This window comes from Emydura macquarii, unplaced genomic scaffold (assembly GCF_026122565.2).
Source record: "Emydura macquarii macquarii isolate MOO-44397 ecotype Brisbane River unplaced genomic scaffold, CSIRO-AGI_Emac_v2 contig_71, whole genome shotgun sequence".
Classification (NCBI taxonomy): domain Eukaryota; kingdom Metazoa; phylum Chordata; order Testudines; family Chelidae; genus Emydura; species Emydura macquarii.
In genome coordinates this window covers 4,932,833-4,951,203 of record NW_027130208.1, presented here as the reverse complement: position 1 = coordinate 4,951,203, position 18,371 = coordinate 4,932,833, and the positions used below count along the sequence as shown (strand labels likewise).

The 18,371-nt window shown below is 44.0% G+C and overlaps 1 protein-coding gene across 2 annotated transcripts in view; it reads left to right on the top strand.

Annotated features, from left to right (window-relative positions):
* Nucleotides 1-17,502, top strand: part of PRICKLE2 (prickle planar cell polarity protein 2) — a 176,198-nt gene extending 158,696 nt beyond the window's left edge. For both annotated transcript variants that reach the window (XM_067541706.1, XM_067541714.1), the window contains one exon: nt 14,619-17,502. In XM_067541706.1, coding sequence (XP_067397807.1) covers nt 14,619-15,487 — 869 coding nt within the window. In that variant the 3' untranslated portion in view covers nt 15,488-17,502. The remainder of the gene's footprint in view (nt 1-14,618) is intronic.
* The last annotated feature ends 869 nt before the right edge of the window (nt 17,503-18,371 follow it).

Genomic DNA, 18,371 nt, shown 5'->3' with positions numbered 1-18,371 from the left:
GTGATGATCCTAGTTTTCGACCGTAATTCATATTACAATAGTGCCTAGAGGCCCTGGCTGAGATCAGGGCCCCACTGTGCTAGGTGCTGTAGAAGTATAAGAGGTAAACCCTGCTCCAGATTGTTCGCCATATAAAGAGACAAGACTAGACAGTGCCTGGGAGGAAGAAAGAAAGGATTATTTATCCCCATTTCATAGGTAGCAAGCTCAGGTACAGGGAGTTTAAGTGACTTGCCCAAGGTCATCAGGAGACCTGCAGCAGAGCTGGGAATTGAAGCCAGCTTGGCAGTGTTCCGTATAGTCGTGTAAGAGGAAACAAAGTATTTCACATGTTACCATGTTTAGCTGTCCTTTCCGTTCAGAGACAGACTCCTTCCGCCAGTGCGTTCTTACCCCTGCCGTCGCGCAGCCCATGGTGACACGGCGTGCACTTCACACATGGGGTTTTCCTTTCTGCAATGGCTCAGCGTGGCTTTTGGCAAGCACTCAGCGCAGCCCCCCTACAAAGCAAACGCCGCAGTAAATATGTCACAAATCAGACACAGCCTTCGGTGCCTTTTGCTCCAGAACACTTCTTGACACATTGCTAAACTGCAGCTCTCCTCAGTAAAGCCAAGTAAACACCCAGGGTCATCCTCTCCATGCAATTTGTGACTTCCACCAAGAAAGCTTGAGTGCATATTTTGCAAAAGGCTCCAGCATTCCCCTTTGTACTAAAACACTGAAAAAGTCCCTCTGAATTACTGACTCCACACAGTTGCTCCACCTTATAAAATACACTTATAAAATACTGTGCGGAGTGATTAACTCTGAATCTGTCCAATATTTTTATGACATTGTTGAAAAAAAATATTTTATATAGAGCTGAAGGGCAAACAGTCTCTGACCTGCACAGCACATGTTAAAATCGGACTGATTCCATCCTGGCAGGAAATTCTGCTGTGATGTTTCTACTACGGCTCAACCAGTAATTAGCTGGAGGTGCCAGTGAAACGGATAAACCAGGTGTTGGCTAGAATCCATTTGCTATGGGTAAAAAGCTACCTGTCTTCCACCTGCGAGAAGTTATTGCTACTGTTATATCTGTATCACAGACAATAGTACCTAGACACCCCAACCAAAATCTGGGCCCCACCTTGCTAGCTGCTGTATAAACAACCCCCCCAAAGAGTTACGTCTAATTAAACGACAGATAAAGACTAGAAAAATGAGGTAGCATTGTGCCCATTATACAGGGGGAAAATGCAGGCACAGAGAGAGTCAGTAAAGCACATGAGTAGTTCCATTTAAGTCAAAGTTCCATTTAAGTGCTCACAGACTTTGAGGTACACACATGCTTAAGTGCTTTGCCAGATCAGGGTCTAACTGACTTGTCTGAAGTCACATGGGAATTTTATGCCACAGGTGGGATTTGAACACAAGCCCCTTGAGTCTTCTGCCAGCGCATCAAGTGTATCTTTCTTTCCTCATGGTCCTCCCGAATAAATTGTTTCACTGGATGGACAGATAAGTGTGTACCAGTGGGGCCGTTTGTAAGCAAGACTTTTCACAAATGAGAATGACATGAAATCCTGTGGGGGTTCTTACTAAACAGATTCTAGGTAATCCCTTTAGCGCTAATTCGTAATGAATTAGTTAAAACCCGTAACGCTGTGTTACACAAACTTACTAAGCACTCATCCTTAAGGTGCGTAGTTGTGTTCTATTGTCACACCACATACATTGATATACTGATATTCAGTTAGACCACTGAATTTGTAGTGTTAGCCATAACCCTGCATTTCCTTTTAGTTGTGGATTTAAATTAGTTCACTAGGGAAGTGCTCTCTTTTAACTGGGCATATGTAATCCCCATTAACCTTAATGGGACTTAACCACACACACCAGCAAAGGAAAATAAACCCCCGATTGTAGTTCTTGTCTCTCATTTTCCTTTCATTTTTGTATTGTGATTTCTTTAAATGTTTCCCTGCCCCCAATATCAATCGTAATCTTAGATGCTCTCTGAATTGATAAGGTTCCTTCGTTGGGATTGGATCAGTCTGTTTAAATGTATGAGAAGCAGACTGAACTGGAAGGGGGAAGGAGAAGTATACTAGTTTTCCAACGCAGTGTGGAGCCAGCCAGGTCTCAGCGGAACTCTATGAGAAAGCCAGAGAGCATCTTCCCACTGAGATCAGATGGGCAACTTTACAGAAATTCCAGTCCTCACAGAGGTTCATAAGAGAACTTCATTGGCAGGTCCAAAATTTGGCTTCCAAAGAGTGTGCCGCAACATTCTTCAATTCCCAGCTGTTCCATCTTTCCAGCCTCTCTGCTGGCTTCACTCTTGTGAGCAGACAGGGTGTTGAAATATTGAAACATTCATGCTTTGGAGCTCTTCAGAGAGCAAGGAACTCTTCATTGTCCATTATTTGTTAGCCAACAGCAACAGCGCCACTAGGGGGAGTATAGTAGCATTCTCACCACTGCAATTCCAGTAAACTCAGCTTTCTGAGTTGCTTTGTGATGGGTCACCCAGCCTAGAAGCTGAGATTTTCAGACATTTGCAGCTCACTCTTTGAAAGACAGCTACTTTTCCCCTTCCTATCATATTTGGTTTCCTTTGGCCAGCCAACTTTGAGAATCTCCTTTAAATGGAAATTACCACCATGTAAAATTGACAACAGTAGATCCTACCATTGTAAAAAGGTTTACACTAAAGTGTCTGTCTTGTTCATTAAACTGGCAGGATGCTGCTGTTTTGGAATTTGTGATCCATATCTCATGAAAACAAGCCTGATTCTGCCAGAGGCTAAACATAACCTGGCGGGTGCTCAGTACCTTACAGAATTGAGCCCAATGGCTGTGGGTTTGCTGTTCTCATATTAATTCCAATGGGTGTTTCAGAACCTATTGAAAGATGCCGCAAAGCGTTGTGTATACTTAGCAGCTGAATTATAAATGACAGTTTCTCTCTGCAGATTCCGAACAATCGTTTTAGCAAAACAACAGTGGGTCTTAAAAGCCCCCTTTAAGAAGTACTGGCAGGCTAAAGTTCGCTGTCAAATAACAGTCTCTTTGTTTGCAGACAACTTGGGGAGGTATCAGAGGTCAGGTCCACATTGAATGATAACGCTGTTGGAGTGCTTGAACCAGAAAACCAGCTCAATGTAGGTTAACTACACACAGGCAGATCCTGCCCTTGTCTGACATATGTGGAAATCCAAAGTAAATTACTCTGAAGTCAGTGGAATTCCATGCAGTGTAAATCAGGGCAGACTTTGGTTCAACAGCTGTACCAATGGGGCAGGTTTCTACTGTAGTTATTTATATCAGAGACCCCAATTGGGTTCTTCTAAAAACTGAACAACCAAGTATAAAAGGCAGTGCCTGCCCAAAAGAATATTCAATAGGGTTATAACGAGAGGCAGCTGGTGGAAGAGACAGACAAATGGGCGTTAGCAGCGTAAAACATGGTGGCTGGAAAATAAATGCATTATGCATAAAAGGAAGGACATGGTATCAAACAAAGCCCCAATTCTGGCATTAAAATGGAAATTCCAGCTGAGCTTTATAGCAACCCGAGGAGCAACTCTGACAGCCTGTCAACAAAGAGAGCGAATTATCATCTCTGCTCCCCTCAAGTATGTTCTGCAAACTCTAGCTTCGTGTGTAGAAAAGACGAGCGAGGGATGTGTGACCTCGCCAGCAGAAGTAGTTTCATGCTGGCATTGCAGCACAGGACCTTTTTATGATGGAAAAACCTTTTTAAAAAGGTCCTCAGCCATTGCCAAGTCAGCCATATTTGGCAAGACTAAGCCACTGTCATAGGAATCTCAGCAAACAATGACTCACCCAACTGGAGCAGCTCTGTTCCTACCTTTTCACGGGCAGCTGCCAAGCCCATCTGTGCCTCCTTGCATTGGACAAAGAATCAGAAGCGAGGGGGTGGAGAGAGTCTGTCAGTTTCAGCTGCTGGTGTGTGGGGAGTGGAGTGGCCTGGCAGACTCTTTGCCTTCCGTCTGCCTGGGTTTCCCTTTCTTCCTCCAGGTGAGGAGAGGATTTGAAGCAGAAAGCCCTGCTTGCAGTTAGTACATATTCACAATACATGGGGGCTAAAAAATACCCTCTCTCTTTTCTTTGTTGCTATAAATGTAGCGGAAGATCAGCGCTCAGCTCCAGCCCATCTCTCTTCCCAATGGAAGCTGGGGAGCATGGGGAGACCGATGAGCGCTGTTGAAAATCCTGCTCCTCACATATTCTTTTCTCTTTCTCCATCCCCCACCTCCACCGTGAAGCCATTGGGGATGCAGATGTTTGTGACCAAGAGGGATGAAAAGCCAAACTGTTATATACCATCCAGTATGTAGCTAGGCAGCACAATACTCCCCATTGCATTCAGCTGTTGCTGTCTTTTTCACTGGCAGGGAGACGTCTCCCAGCACTTCAGCCAACCCTGCACTTCCCCATCACCACTCCCTTCCCTTCAAGTCACTAGGGCAACAACACTTAGCAGACCTGTTGCAACTTGAGAATAGAAATATAGACAGAACTTGGAGCAACGGTCTCAAGTTGCAGTGGGGCAGGTCTAGGTTGGATATTAGGAAAAACTGTTTCACTAGGAGGGTGGTGAAGCACTGAAATGGGTTACCTAGGGAGATGGTGGAATCTCCATCCTTAGAGGTTTTTAAGGCCTGGCTTGACAAAGCCCTGGCTGGGGTGATCTAGTTGAGGTTGGTCCTGCTTTGAGCAGGGGGTTGGACTAGATGACCTCCTGAGGTCCCTTCCAACCCTGATCTTCTATGATTCTCTGATTCTATACCCTTTCGTTTCCATATCAAACAGATTAAGACTGAGATTCCCTTTTTGAAAAGGACAATGTCAAGGTGTATTACCCCTGATTAGTACACTCGGTGTTCTCTCTTGTTTTTCGTTCATTCATTCTAATCACCCCTGTGGAAATTTGGCCTGCAGTCTCTGTGTGTTGAGATGCTCCTACATTGCATGAATACATACTAGTTTGCTGTTGTTGGATCACTGGTGGTAAACACTTGGCTGCTGGCTTTGACTTGTATTTTAGACAAAGGCACTGAAGCATATGCTTTCCAAAACAAAACGAGAACTGAAATGGACTCTTGGAAACCGATATTGTTGTAAGAAAAGAATTGTGCATCAAATAGTTGTGTTTCTCCAACCAGCCAGTCACCTGTCCAAACCCAGGACTTTGTGCTTTATGAGATGGAACCCTGTTTGTTTTGTGGAGAGCAGTAAAATCCAGTGTTAGCCACTTGGAGAGCTCTGCCAACCCCTCTCTAATATGTGGTGTGCCCTTGTTTGCTCACACGTTCTCAGCTGTTACTTTCCTCTGAACTGTGTTCATCTTTCTCACCTGTAAATAAGTTGTTTGGAGCAAACTGGAATTTGGTTCCAAAATTAAGCATTGAAGTGGCAACTGACTCCTTTCTTGTGCAAATCTACGCATTTCAACACCTTTCTTTCCTGTTGAAAACTCCTCCACTGCAAAGCATGCAGACTAAGGGAGCAGGAGAAGGATTCTGCATGAAGTGGGCTGTATTTTCTTGCTGCATGCAAAACAGAGTGGTGGGAGCCCTGTTTGCAGAATGATCGGTGTAGAAACCTCCCTGGATTGTCCCACGAAGTACCCCAAAGACTGAGGCTTCACTAATGAAGCATGGCGGATTAGGAGGTTACACCGGGCACGCTGCATTAATAATTTCCAGTCAGATCTCCCCCAAGTGGTATTGACAGTGTGGCCATTTTCAGTATACTGTGTGTATGAGCTGTTTGTAACAAGAAATATATCCTGAAATCATTAGAATCTTGTTGTGAGTTACAGTGCACCAAGCTAGCGTCAGAATCACGAACGGCTTGACAGGCTCTTCGATTTTCTCTGAATTACAAGGTTCCTTGCCTTTCTCTTTCAGCCTTGTTTACTTTTCGCTATTTCCGGTTGTTATATAACTTCCCTTTTATATCTGCAAATTCCAAGGTCGAAGTGAAGTGAAACTGCGCTATAAACAAGTCACTGACAGTGCTGCTTCTCTTTCTCTTAAGTTCCTTTTAATTCCTGGGGTGGAATTTAAAATAAATCCCATTTCATGGGTTGTGGGTTCTTAGGAAAGTGCCTACCTAGCACTATAGAGGCAGCCAGAATCCAAAAGCTTCAGGAGGCACTTGGGGGAGGGAAGGTTAGAAATGAAAGATCATAAATAGCTGTTCTGTTCTGTTCTGCCTGCGTAAGCTGCAGTTACACAAAGCCAATTCAGGATATGCTGATTTTGGAAATGTGTACACAGCTAAACATTTTACATGATTCAGACATCAGTTACTATGCTGTACAGAGTACTTGCTTTCCATACCCTATGGTGAGTGTAAGGAAATGAAATGGGGGTGGGGAGGAATTGCTCTATTTACAAGTGGAATAATAAACTAATCAATTATTATTCAAACCTCTTTTTTGCCCAGTTCAACGAAGCATCAAGCATGGGCTTAAGATCAATTGCTGTCAATGAGGGTGGGAATTATGTTGTTGTGCAAAATGTTCACAGTGAAACCATAAAACCATTGCAAAACCTGCTGCGTGTCTTGTGCATCAGAAGGTTCCCAAATCTTTTAGCAAAACTTGAGCCTGGTCTAGTGACCTCCAGATGATTTATGCCTTCATCTAAAGTGTGCTTTTCCATGGCTTTAGCATGGAGACAGGTCATTGTTATCACTTTTGACTGAAGCTCTGCCTACATTCAAGACGTTTGAACCAGTGTAATTGTGTATGGCTTTCTGTCGTATGATGTCACAGCATCTCGTGTGTTCTCTTGTGGCTGTATAGTCTGATCTGCGAGGCGCACGGTTGCGAACAGATGTCACAGGAATGTAGAGCCTCTGATGTAAGATGCAGCATGGCACTTGGCTCTTTTTTCAATGTCTTTTACATCTGTCTTTCTCCAAGTGTTTACAACCTTGGTTGATAGTTGCTGTCCATTCAGGGCTGTCCTTGGCTGTGTCTTCAATATTGAGTTGAGAATGAGTTGAGATTCTCCTTCAGGATGACTTTGAAGCATTTACATTGACCGCCCTTCCTGCGCTTTGCAGCGGAACTGTCAGTGCAGTCACACCACGGCAAGCCCTTAATGTAGATTCACTGCACTGACATCAAACGGGATTTATACCAATGCAACTTAATCCGATGATACGCAAGTACACCGGGACAGGACGTGAGCCTCATTTGACATGTGTCTACATCTACATTGTTCTCCTGTAACTACCTAGTGTCGCTTCAGATCAATTGCTGTCAATGAGACAGCAAATATCTTTCATGCAGATGGGGTTTAAGGAGAACAGAGTCTTGCTTTGAGGCTTTAGTGTGCCTTGGAACCTGCAATTTGCAGTCCCCCCATAACACTAGGGCAAAAATTTTTTACGGCTCACCCACGTGTGCCAACACAGCTGCCATTAAAGTTCAGGGAGGCTCAGTTTGGTCCTTGGCCAGAATTTCATGATCTTTTGACGAGACAGGTGCTTTCATTACACAAATTGGACTTGAATCAGCAAAACTAGACGCTCCACCTTTTGCCCTGTGCCAAGCTCTGTGAGCACCAGGGAGCCGCCTACCTGCAGCCAAGTTACACGTCAATATTCTTGGCAGTGCTATAGAGTGGTTCCAGTTCCTCACGTTGAAGCTTTGAAGAGTCATCAGGAGATGGAGATTTAGTCCCAGTCAAAAGGGCCATTTCAGAAGGTCCCGCAGAGGTGAGGGGAAAGGGAGATTATATTTGCACAATAAAAACTTGCTTCAGCCATGGGCTAAACTAAGGTTTTCCGCTCCCCTGGATAGTCTGGTGAAACAGATTCTCAAATTTCTTTAATAGAAAAATATTCTTTGCGTGGCAGGGTCCCTCTCTCTTTCTTCCAGGGTAATATTTCACTTGATCAAATTATTAACTGTGTTCCCAGACAAAACACATCATTAAGCTGGAGTTAAGGGGGCTGTAAATAAACATCAGTAATTTAAGGGGATTGCCCCAGATTTTGTAGTTGTAATTTAAAATTTAAAAAAAAAAAACATCCAAAAAGAGAAAATGGAAAGTTTAATGGTACATTTGTCTGTATTATGGAAACCCAGCACTACTTAAATATTGCCACTGTATCGCCTCATTCCTCCATGCAGGGTAAATACACATCTGAGACAATAATCACGACTAACTGATATGAAACACTGGTGCCACTGGATACCCCAGCAGCTGAGAACCTCTCAAACCCTGCAGATGTGTGTATTGCATTTGGTGCCGCTGACATCTTAAACCTAGTCCGTTGTGGTTTACAAGGCAAAGCCTGGCAACCTAGCTGCAAAGTCCCATTAGTTGTAAGGGAGCCCAGTCCTTGTGGACAGGAAAGTGTTAAAAGGGTTGACACCTGGTGAGACAGCCCTGATTGGCGCTTGGTGGATCAAGCAGGAGGTACGTGAACACCGGCTCAGTTAAGCAGAGCCGTTATTACCATTCACTATCGTTAAAGTAAGGCTATCGTCCTGCATAAAGGCTGTTGCATGTGCACAACTCCATGCACTGTGAGGAAATACCCCATTAAAGCATCTTTTGTCCCAAAGCATTTTATGAATGATATAGATACGGTGCCCTTACCTGTAGCAGGCCCTGGTGCAATGGGTACCTTCAGCCAGCAGGCAGCGTGCTGCGTGAGACTGGGTACAGGAGAAGGTTGGTACGGGACACCAGAGCCAATCCGTAGCCTTCCTGAAGGCATGATGGATTCTCTGATGTTTGAACAGAGCAATCAGGAGGTTTGAGCGAATGTTGCCTAAGTGTAAACCTGTAGCTTCATGGAGACTTTTAGAAATCTTAGCCCTATTGACTAGTCAGTGGCAAAATTCCCATTGACGTCGGTGGGGACAGGATTTCAGCCCTGCCTGGATCGCTAAGTCAACCCCTGTAGCTCAGCCTAAAAGCTCCGCTTGCATTTTATGTGCTTTCGAAAGTTCACAACCTGTGGTTATGAATAGCCCAGAACATATGTCCTTGCTTTCCTCGCTTTAAGTGCTCCATAGCATTCGTAATAGCTGCATTAGTGCCATTGATTAATGAGATAATTTCCTCCTTCAGCAATATCAAACCAGGGAAACATCGCCAAGGTCAACAGATTAAAACAAATTTGGAGTTTCTAGACCAAGTCCATTTTTTGACAGATTAGGAGCCAAACGTTAGGGGAAATCTCCGAAAGTGAAGGTCAACTCATTTTTTTTGACCCCCTCATATTCCACAAACACCTTCTCCAGTTTGTTTCAAACTTAGCAGGAAAAAAAATATGCTGGCATGAGACTGACTTTGTGAAATTTCAAGTGGATTTGATTTAGTTTTTGCAAAGTTATTTCATGTCACATTAAGCCTGCTAATGAAAAACTAGCTTCTCCCTTCACTATGGAAGGCCTGACCTCTCTTCACAGGTATGGGCCATGTAGCTTTATGGTGGACAGCTGACTTGTTTCCAGTTTGTACTGGAGTGTCTCCCTCCGGTAACAGCATTGGGGCTGCTCAGAGTATGTGCTGTAGTGTATCCCGAGGTGGTTTAGTAATGATTATGGGATATGTTCTAAGAATTGGGTTCATGTTATAACCAACATTTTCCCCTACTCTTCTCAGTCTTAATGTGTGTTTAATAACAATGCAGCTCAGTGAGTGAAGAGCCCCAAAATCCCATGGACCCAAGAAGTGCTGATTAAACCCCACTATTTGATAATGCAGCATGTGTGCCTAACTTGCCCTGTCTTCTGAACTTGTTTCCCTGTATGACAACCAGTTCTCAAGAAAAATAGCTGTGTGTGTTGTGGTGGGGTGAGCAGGGAGAGTCATGAAGATACTGAGCACAGTTAAAGATCTAGGCCCAGATCTACTGAAATCATTGGAAGTTAGGAGCCTTTGTTGATCTGGGCTGTAGAGCTTGGATCCCAACTCTTACTCCCAGTTTTACATGAGTACATCTCCACTGGAGACACACCCATCTAAGTTACTCACCCCGTGAGAATGGAGTGGAGACGCAGGCTTGTATTTTCTAAACTGCACCTTAGTCAGTGAACGCAATTTATATAAAAGATACTAGGGATCCAAGCGGGGGAGAGACCATTCTGGAGCTAGGGGGAGCCAGTTTGGCTCCTGGTATATATCAGAGTAGCCCAAAGGGTGCTCTAAGTTACACCTGGCTGCCCATGGCCCCAAGACACTGTTCTGCCAGCAGGAATTAGCCAGACTGCAAAGGCACTCCAGACACACCCTCTTTTCCCAGCCACGTCCTCAGTGCCCAGCTGCTGCGATAGGGCGTGGCTGGCCCAGAGCTACCTCAGCTCAACATTAGCTGTGAGGATTGCCTCTGCTGAGGGAATTCCTGAGGAGTTGTTTAAACTGGCTTTACAGCCCCTCATACCATTGTGGCCCGGAGGTGTAGAACTACCCAAGGACTGCCACTTTCAAACAGTGCCAGCTCCAAGGAACGATCAGGCAATGGGCATAAATGCCACGTATAAACCAAAAGCCGTCACCTCGGTCTTGTTAACAGTTAGTTTAATTCCCAGAGGGGCCTGAGGTAGCAGTACTGTTGGGGAACGAAGACCAGGAAGTAGATGCACAGTGCGTGCAGCAAAGCATATCACTTGTCGCAGGCTTTTCCTGTGCAGAGAGGGGAGGGACAAGGCATGGGAGAAATTTGGTTAGGGGAGATCTGGGAGCCTTTAGCTTTTGGAAATTGGTCCTATTTTTTAACTGTGTATTTTATATATAAAGTCTCATATAGGCCCACTGTATTAGTCCGTTCATTTGAACCCATCAGAGAGGAGAGGGCCTCTCTCTTTGGCAGACATTTAGCTTTTGCTCCTCCTCCTCCTCCTCCTGATGCTTTGTCTGCCCCTTTCTGTAGTTCCTGTGATGATGTGCTTCTTGTCCCGTTCCATCAACAAGCAATTGCTTTGCCATTCAGATGTTCTGTTGCCAAGGAACAGTTGGCCATGTTTATCCTCTGCAGTTCTGTTTGTTTTCACTGCTACAGCTGTTGTTACTTGCAGTGACACTCTTGGCTTGAAGTTCCGTGTGTTCATGGATTGGCAGTATCCAAGACTAGGACCTCATGGCAGCCAACAGGAATTCACATGCCATATTTCCCCCCTCTTGAACCAATTATACAGTGTGGAAACACACCACCACCATCAAGGCAAAGCCCAAAGAGACGAGGCCTCCTTGAAGATTTAGCACTAGCCAGATCCATCTCTAACCAGGTCCCTTAAGGGGGTCTGTCTGAATATTCAATTGATGTCTGTCAATAGTAATCTGATCGCACCTCTGATGCTCATGGCAACCATGTCAGATCACCACGCACAAGTTTCAACTTAATCATCAATCTGAAGGGGGTTTCAGGGAGGATGGAGCTAGGCTGTTCTCAGTGATAGCAGAGGACAGAACAAGAAGCAATGGCCTCAAGTTGCAGTGGGGGGATCTAGGTTGGGTATTCACTAGAAGGGTGGTGAAGCACTGCAATGGGTTACCAAGGGAGGTGGTGGAATCTCTACCCTTAAACGTTTTTAAGGCCCAGCTTGACAAAGCCCTGGCTGGGATGATTTAGTTGGGGTTGGTCCTGCTTTGAGCAGGGTATTGGAATAGATTACTTCCTGGGATCCCTTCCAACCCTCATCTTCTATGATCAATGTCCACATAATGGCCTGTCCTTTCCTCCTTTGTTGCCCTTTTCAAAGATGTATGATATTAATGGCACACAGAAAGATAGTTGTCTATATGTTGTACCCCTTTCTGCAAACCTGTCTGTCTGACTGTTTTTAGATGGTGAACTCCTTGGGGGAGTGATTGTGGCTCGTCTGTTTGGAAAGTGCCTAGCGCGTCATGGGCACCACCTGAAATAAATGATAATTGCTTTAGAATTTCATATCTCTAACCTGATAAGCGCCCAGTGTTACAGTGGCACATGCATTACCTTTAAACATATCTTGCTTGGCGGGATTAAGGATCCAGTTATATCTCCTGGATAATGCAAAAACATTGTTCAACTCTAGATCCACTTCCATATTGTATGTAAGTCTCCCCAGATAGTAATTTTTGTTATTATAGATGATGAATTAAAGGAAATGGACTGTTTTTAAAAGAGCATCATGATTGAAAGCATGAGCCTGGGAGTTAAGAGATGTGAGTTCTAATGTCTGATCTGACTAGGCTTGCTATGTATGTAAGGAGAATTTTTGGCTCTCTCTCCCTATGTCTGGATCACAGGATGTTGAGGCTTAATCTATTGCTGTTGAGGAAATGCAGTGACGTGTTTGAAACCCTATAAATGCAAAGTGGTGATGGTGTTTCTTGAGTAAAAGCCATTTATTCCTCACCGGAAGCCGTACATCTGTCTTTTTGTTATGGAAGAGACTGGTGTGATAGAGCAGGGAGCAAGGAGCAGGAGAAGAGACTTCTCAAGCACCAAAGATCCATTTGCTGGGGAAATATCACTAGTGATGATGGAGGGGGGAAATGAAGAAAGGAAAACAATGAAAATGGCATAGAGCACAAGGCAGGGCTGTTTCTAAACAGATGCTATGGGTAGGATTTTCAAAAGTGTGCAGGATTGGCCTAACTCTGCCCCCATTAAAGTCAAATGTCAGTTTGGCCGAACCCAAATGTTCCAAAATCATGAATCTCACCCCTCCTCCCGCATCATGAGATTGGCTTAAAAAATAAAAACATGCCATTCTTTTTATTTGCCTTCTGGTGTTCGAGCCTTTATGGATAACATTTCTTAGCTTTTCTTTGTAACCATTAGGTCTAGTAACATACTTATTTTAAAATGAAATCTGAGAGTCTCCCATAATCACATGATTCCAGGAGTTGGGGCTTGAAGAAAAGCACCAAATATCACAAAACTCATAATAAAACTGCAAGAGTTGGCAACGTTGCAATCGTAAAACTCCCGCTGGCTTCAGTGGGAGTAGGGATAGGCCAAAGCTGAGCGCTTTTGACAGTCCTGGTCTATCTTTGAAGTTTTCTGTCAGTAACAGCTAATTTTCAGGAGCCAAATTATGCAGAAAATCCAGAGTAGCATCTCGATTTTGACAGAAGTGCTCTACATTTAAACTGTTGTAACTGAGAGCAGAATTTGGCCTTAGTAAAGTGAAGTTTGTCAGAAAATGGCTTTTGCAAAAGAAGTCGTGCTGTAGATTAAATCTGTGCAGTTTTCTTAAGAAAAACAGAGCAATTTATTTGTGATTTTTTAAAAAGCAATTTACAAAGTCCAAATTTCTCAGCGATTGCATAAGGGGCATGCATCATGCCTTAACTCATGCTGATGGTGCAGTGATCTTACCAATTAGTTTGCACAGAAAGGTTATTAAAACTGACAAGAAAAAAAATGCCAAAGAAAACGCTCTGCATTTGTTTTGGAATTAACTATATTTCAGCTGAAATAGTTTTTGACATGTGGCATCTAGAGAATGCAACACAAACCTGTGGTACAGCCGGTTAGCAAAGCAACGTGTGGATAGTCTGAGCCTGGCCGGCTGGGAGAGCAGAGCTGGGGGGAACTGGTGGCCTTTTGGTGCCGAAGAGGCAGCTTTGCAGATTCCCACCACTCTATTGCCTTCATTGGAGGATCTCCATGGGCCTGGTTCTGTATATTTCTCCACCACCGCCTGGCCAGGCCCCAGTGCCTCCATGAGCCCGGTGCACAAAGTGGGGGGAGATGCACGGTGCCATGGAAGCAACTGTTTCCTCTTTCCACTCCTACATGTGCACCACTGTAGTGAACTGGCTAATGTCTGTTTGAACCATTGCCGTCTCCGGGATGACAGAATGGCTCCTCTTTGGGTCACATAGACCCTGTACTGCTCATAGATAATGGAGAGTCTTTTTTTGAGCCCAAGTGGTGCTTTTGGAGCAGGGTCCGAGTTCTATCCCTGCCGCCACTGTGACATTCTGGTGACCACGGCTTGGTGACAGTACATGACATTGCTTTGTTCTTCCAGAATACCAGTGTCCTCTGTCGGATGGCATATTGAGTCCGCTCAAGAGTTTGCGGCCATGTCTTCTCCTAATGGCTACATATTATTACACGAGGTGCAGACATCTCTGAATGGTGTCTGATCATGTCACTCCAGTTATTTCAATGTGCAGGCCTAATACTGCTGCAGAAGCATGAGTTTCCAGGGGTAGCACTCGCTGTTCTTACAAAGTTTGTCATGTCCTAATAGAAATATGAAGGGAGAATGGGTCCAGGTTTTGGAAAGTGATGAGTGATTTTGGGTGCCCCCATGTTTTAGAGGGGTGGGGGACAACTTGCACCACCTTAAAGCAGCCTGATGACCAAAGCAGGGGTGCTCAGCACTTTCTGAAAATCATGCCTTCTTAAGGTGTCTCAAGGAAGTCACCCAAAATCCCTGACGTCCAGATCCTCAGACATGATTCCAATGGGAGTGAGGTGCCTAAATACCTGTTAAATAAAGACCTGGGTCTTAGTCACTTTTGAAAATTGGGGTCCATATTGCCCAGGAAAGGGCAGATCATCACATTGTGCTGTTGCAATGGAAAACTTGCATTTGAATTGCCTTTTTTTCTCTTCCTCCCCACCAGGGCTCTCTGCAGATGGTGGCACCAAGCGCCAGGAACATCTCTCTAGGTTCTCAATGCCTGATCTGAGCAAAGATTCGGGAATGAACATCTCAGAGAAGATGAGCAACATGGGGACGCTGAACTCCTCTGTGCAGTTTAGAAGTGCCGAGTCAGTCCGTAGCCTGTTGTCCGTGCAACAGTACCAAGATATGGAGCCAAACCTGCATGACCTTGCTAATCCCATCAGTTACCGAGAAATGCCATCGCATGGAAGGATGCATCAGAGTTTTGAGTATGAAAGCGGGATTCCAGGGAACAAAATGCCTGGACAGGATAGTGCTAGACTTCCCCCAATGAGTGAACGCACGCGCAGACGAACTAATCTCCGGGATGATGATCGGCGTTACCGCCCTCACAGACCCCGGCGGTCCAGACGTTCCCGCTCGGATAACGCCCTCCATCTTGCCAGCGAACAGTGCTGTCGATTGAAAGAGAGGCCCTTGTTGCGAGCCAGGGAGGATTATGACCAATTCATGCATCAGCGAAGCTGCAGAGAGACGATGGAACAGGGCCCCCGCAGAGACCTGTATGGTCAATGTCCAAGGACTGTGTCGGATCTTGCTTTGCAGAACCATTTAGGGGAGAGATGGGGGCCCTATTTTGCCGAATATGACTGGTGTTCTACCTGCTCGTCCTCTTCAGAGTCTGACAATGAAGGGTATTTCCTTGGGGAGCCAATCCCCCAGCCTGCCCATCTCCGATACGTCACCAGTGAGGAGCTTCTGCACAAATATGGATCGTATGGCATGCCCAAGTCTTCCACGCTGGGTGGCAGAGGACAGTTGCACAGCCGAAAAAGACAAAAGAGCAAAAACTGTATCATATCGTAACAGTGTCACTGCCTGGGCACGTTCTGAGAATGTAAATTAACTCATAAACTTGCACTGTTTTAGCTCTTATAAGCGCTTTTTATTGTAACAAAAAGATCTGAAGTCTGGGGATTTGTAAGAAGGTTGTAGATTGGCTTCTATAGGTAGTCATAATTGTTGGCATGGTGAATATATTTTGCACATTTTACTTTGGAGAAAAAGAATTCACTTTAGCCTGTAATATTTACCTAGTATTTTTCCTCTTCCGCCTCCTAAATACTGCCACTTCTTTAGGTCCAGTTTGTCCATATGTTTTATTTACCACTGTTTACTATAATCAACAGTTTTCTAATAGCTGGGGTTCTCCTAATGCGCTTTGGTTTTCATTATCCATTTTGGTAAGTAATTGGTCTCTCAGTCAGTGCTGGAGTCTAAGTTATTTCCATGATTGTTGTAAATGCAATGTAAATGAGAGTTTGGAGAAAATATTTTTGTATTTTGTAATATCAGAGGAATTTCTATATCTTAGGAGTCACTGGGAAACTGCATGCACATTCATAATTGTTTTCAGCCAGAGCTAAACAAATGGTACTTCAGAATTCCTTCTCATTTTGCCATCAAATGTATATCAGTGAAATCTTGGGGGGGATGGGGTGGTTAATTCTTTTCACTCCTGGTAAAAAAAAAGAACACTTTTTGCTTCGTTCAATCTGCGGGACCTAGATGGCATTTTGGAGTCTGCTCACATCTTCGATTTTCACTTACTCTATCAGTCAAATACAGGAGTCTTTCCAATTGCAGGAGTGACTTTTTGTCAAATAGAACAGAATGAACCCCCAAACGTCTGCAAAGTTTTAACAGCCAAAGTTGGGGAAGGAATTTTCCATCTCTGTAGAGAATGCTGATGTTACTTCACTTCGAACTATTACTTGGAGTCAATAAAAATGTAAATGGTGCAATTGTGTGATGTCAGCATGACATTGTTTTGAGTATAGAATTGTCTTACGGTGCTCTAGTTTCCTGGATTATGTTAACTGCTGTTCATTACCAAAAGGAATCTTCACCGCCACCTACTACATAGAACAGAACACAATGAAAACAAACTAATCCCGCTGGGCTAATTCGACCCTGGGGATATGCCCCTTGGAGGTCAATAGCAGTTTGGAGTGTGTAGTCCCAGGGTGGGATTGGACCCAATAGTTGGAACTAGAATGAATCAACAAAAGCATCAACATGGTAGAGTGTGTTATAAATAGGACTCAAAATGTATTGTGCTATGGTGTATGTGAGTTTTTCTCTGTATGCTTTAAACCATTTGCGGTACTGATAGCACGATGCGTCCCATCCTGTTCCCAGATGGGCAGTGGAGGAGAGGGCAGATTTTCTGTAGGGTTGTAACATGGGCACAATTTCTTTCACCAGTTCCCAGCAGGCCAGTGTGTTGCCAACCCGCGACGGCTTTTGTACTGTCTTGTGCTGGATTTGGGGGCTCAATCTATCTCCCCCAAATTCCCATTGATGTCAGAGGCAGCTGGAGCAGAGGTACGAAGGTATTTAGGAGCCTAAAGATGCAGCTGAGCAGCTAATGGGATTTTTCAAAAGCCCCTAAGCAGGTTAGACACCACTGAGAAGTCAGTGGGGGAATGAGGTGCCTAATCCTTAGAAGCTTTTGCGAAGCCCACGAGGTGCCTATCTGCGTATTTAGACACCAAAATATCTTTATACATTTGACCCATTCCTGCAGTTATCTCCTCAAAAGCACGCCCTGGTGTCCTTGCAGATCCCCTTGCAGGCCTGGGACCTAACTTAACATTCTTAGTAACTGGGAACAAACTCTTGCCTGTCAAAAGCAGCGAATGTGGGAAATCTTGAAGATGGATGTCTCCATACCACAGACTATTGCTAGGAAATTTTTGTTGTTTGTAAGGAGAATGTGGTGATTATTATTTTTTAAAAAAAGAGACAAGACTAAATATTAAAAAAAAATGTTTTTCCAGCTGAAATAAATGGAAATATTGATCCAAAGGGGAAAAAGACCAATGTGTGTGTATGTGTCTTTTTAAATAATGTCTATTAGTTGTGAAGTTGAGTAATTTTTAATTTAATTTTCAGTCTGTTCTATAATTAAAGCACAAAAGCTAATTAAATCCCCTCTACCAGTGTTTCTCAACCATGATGCCAGGAACTGTACCATAGAGATCTCCTGGACCAGCTCTGGTCCACAGATGGGTTGTTGAGAAAAACTGCCCTATATGACTTGATTTCGATGGTTTATGGAGAGATCAGTGTGAGGGATCCTTGGCAATATGCTGTGTTAATGTGACCATGATTAATTTTCCATTTTACACATATATGGCCATATCCTCAACTGAGGAAACTGGCCTAACTCACTTGGAATCCAGAGTGACACCAATTTTCATCATCATCTGACCTATAATTTATAAATAATTTTTCTTACAAAGAATCTCAGATTTGTAGATAGTATCCAAAAGAGTTCTGCCAAGTAGCATAAGGTTACTTCTTTCAATGACAAAGATGACATTAATCACAGGGCACTTTATATAATTTGCTTTTCAAAAATACAATTTAATTCATTGTCACTGATTAAAAAACACGACGACTCTCTTAGGCCTGCATGCTGTCTTTCAGATCTAAGTGCTTCAGACAACTGAGCCTCCTGAGAATTAATTGTTAGGATAGTTAATTCATACATTACTTGGCAAACAGATTAAGAACTAATTTCCAATGTTACTCCCTTCTATGGCTTCTCATTACCAATAGAAAAATGGACAGAAAAGTCTTCTGACAAAATCAGTGGCTATATGGTTACATTTGCCTGTTATCTAAACAGAGTCAAGGCCTACCACTGATCAAAGATGATTGCTACAGCCTTTCCCGTGTAACC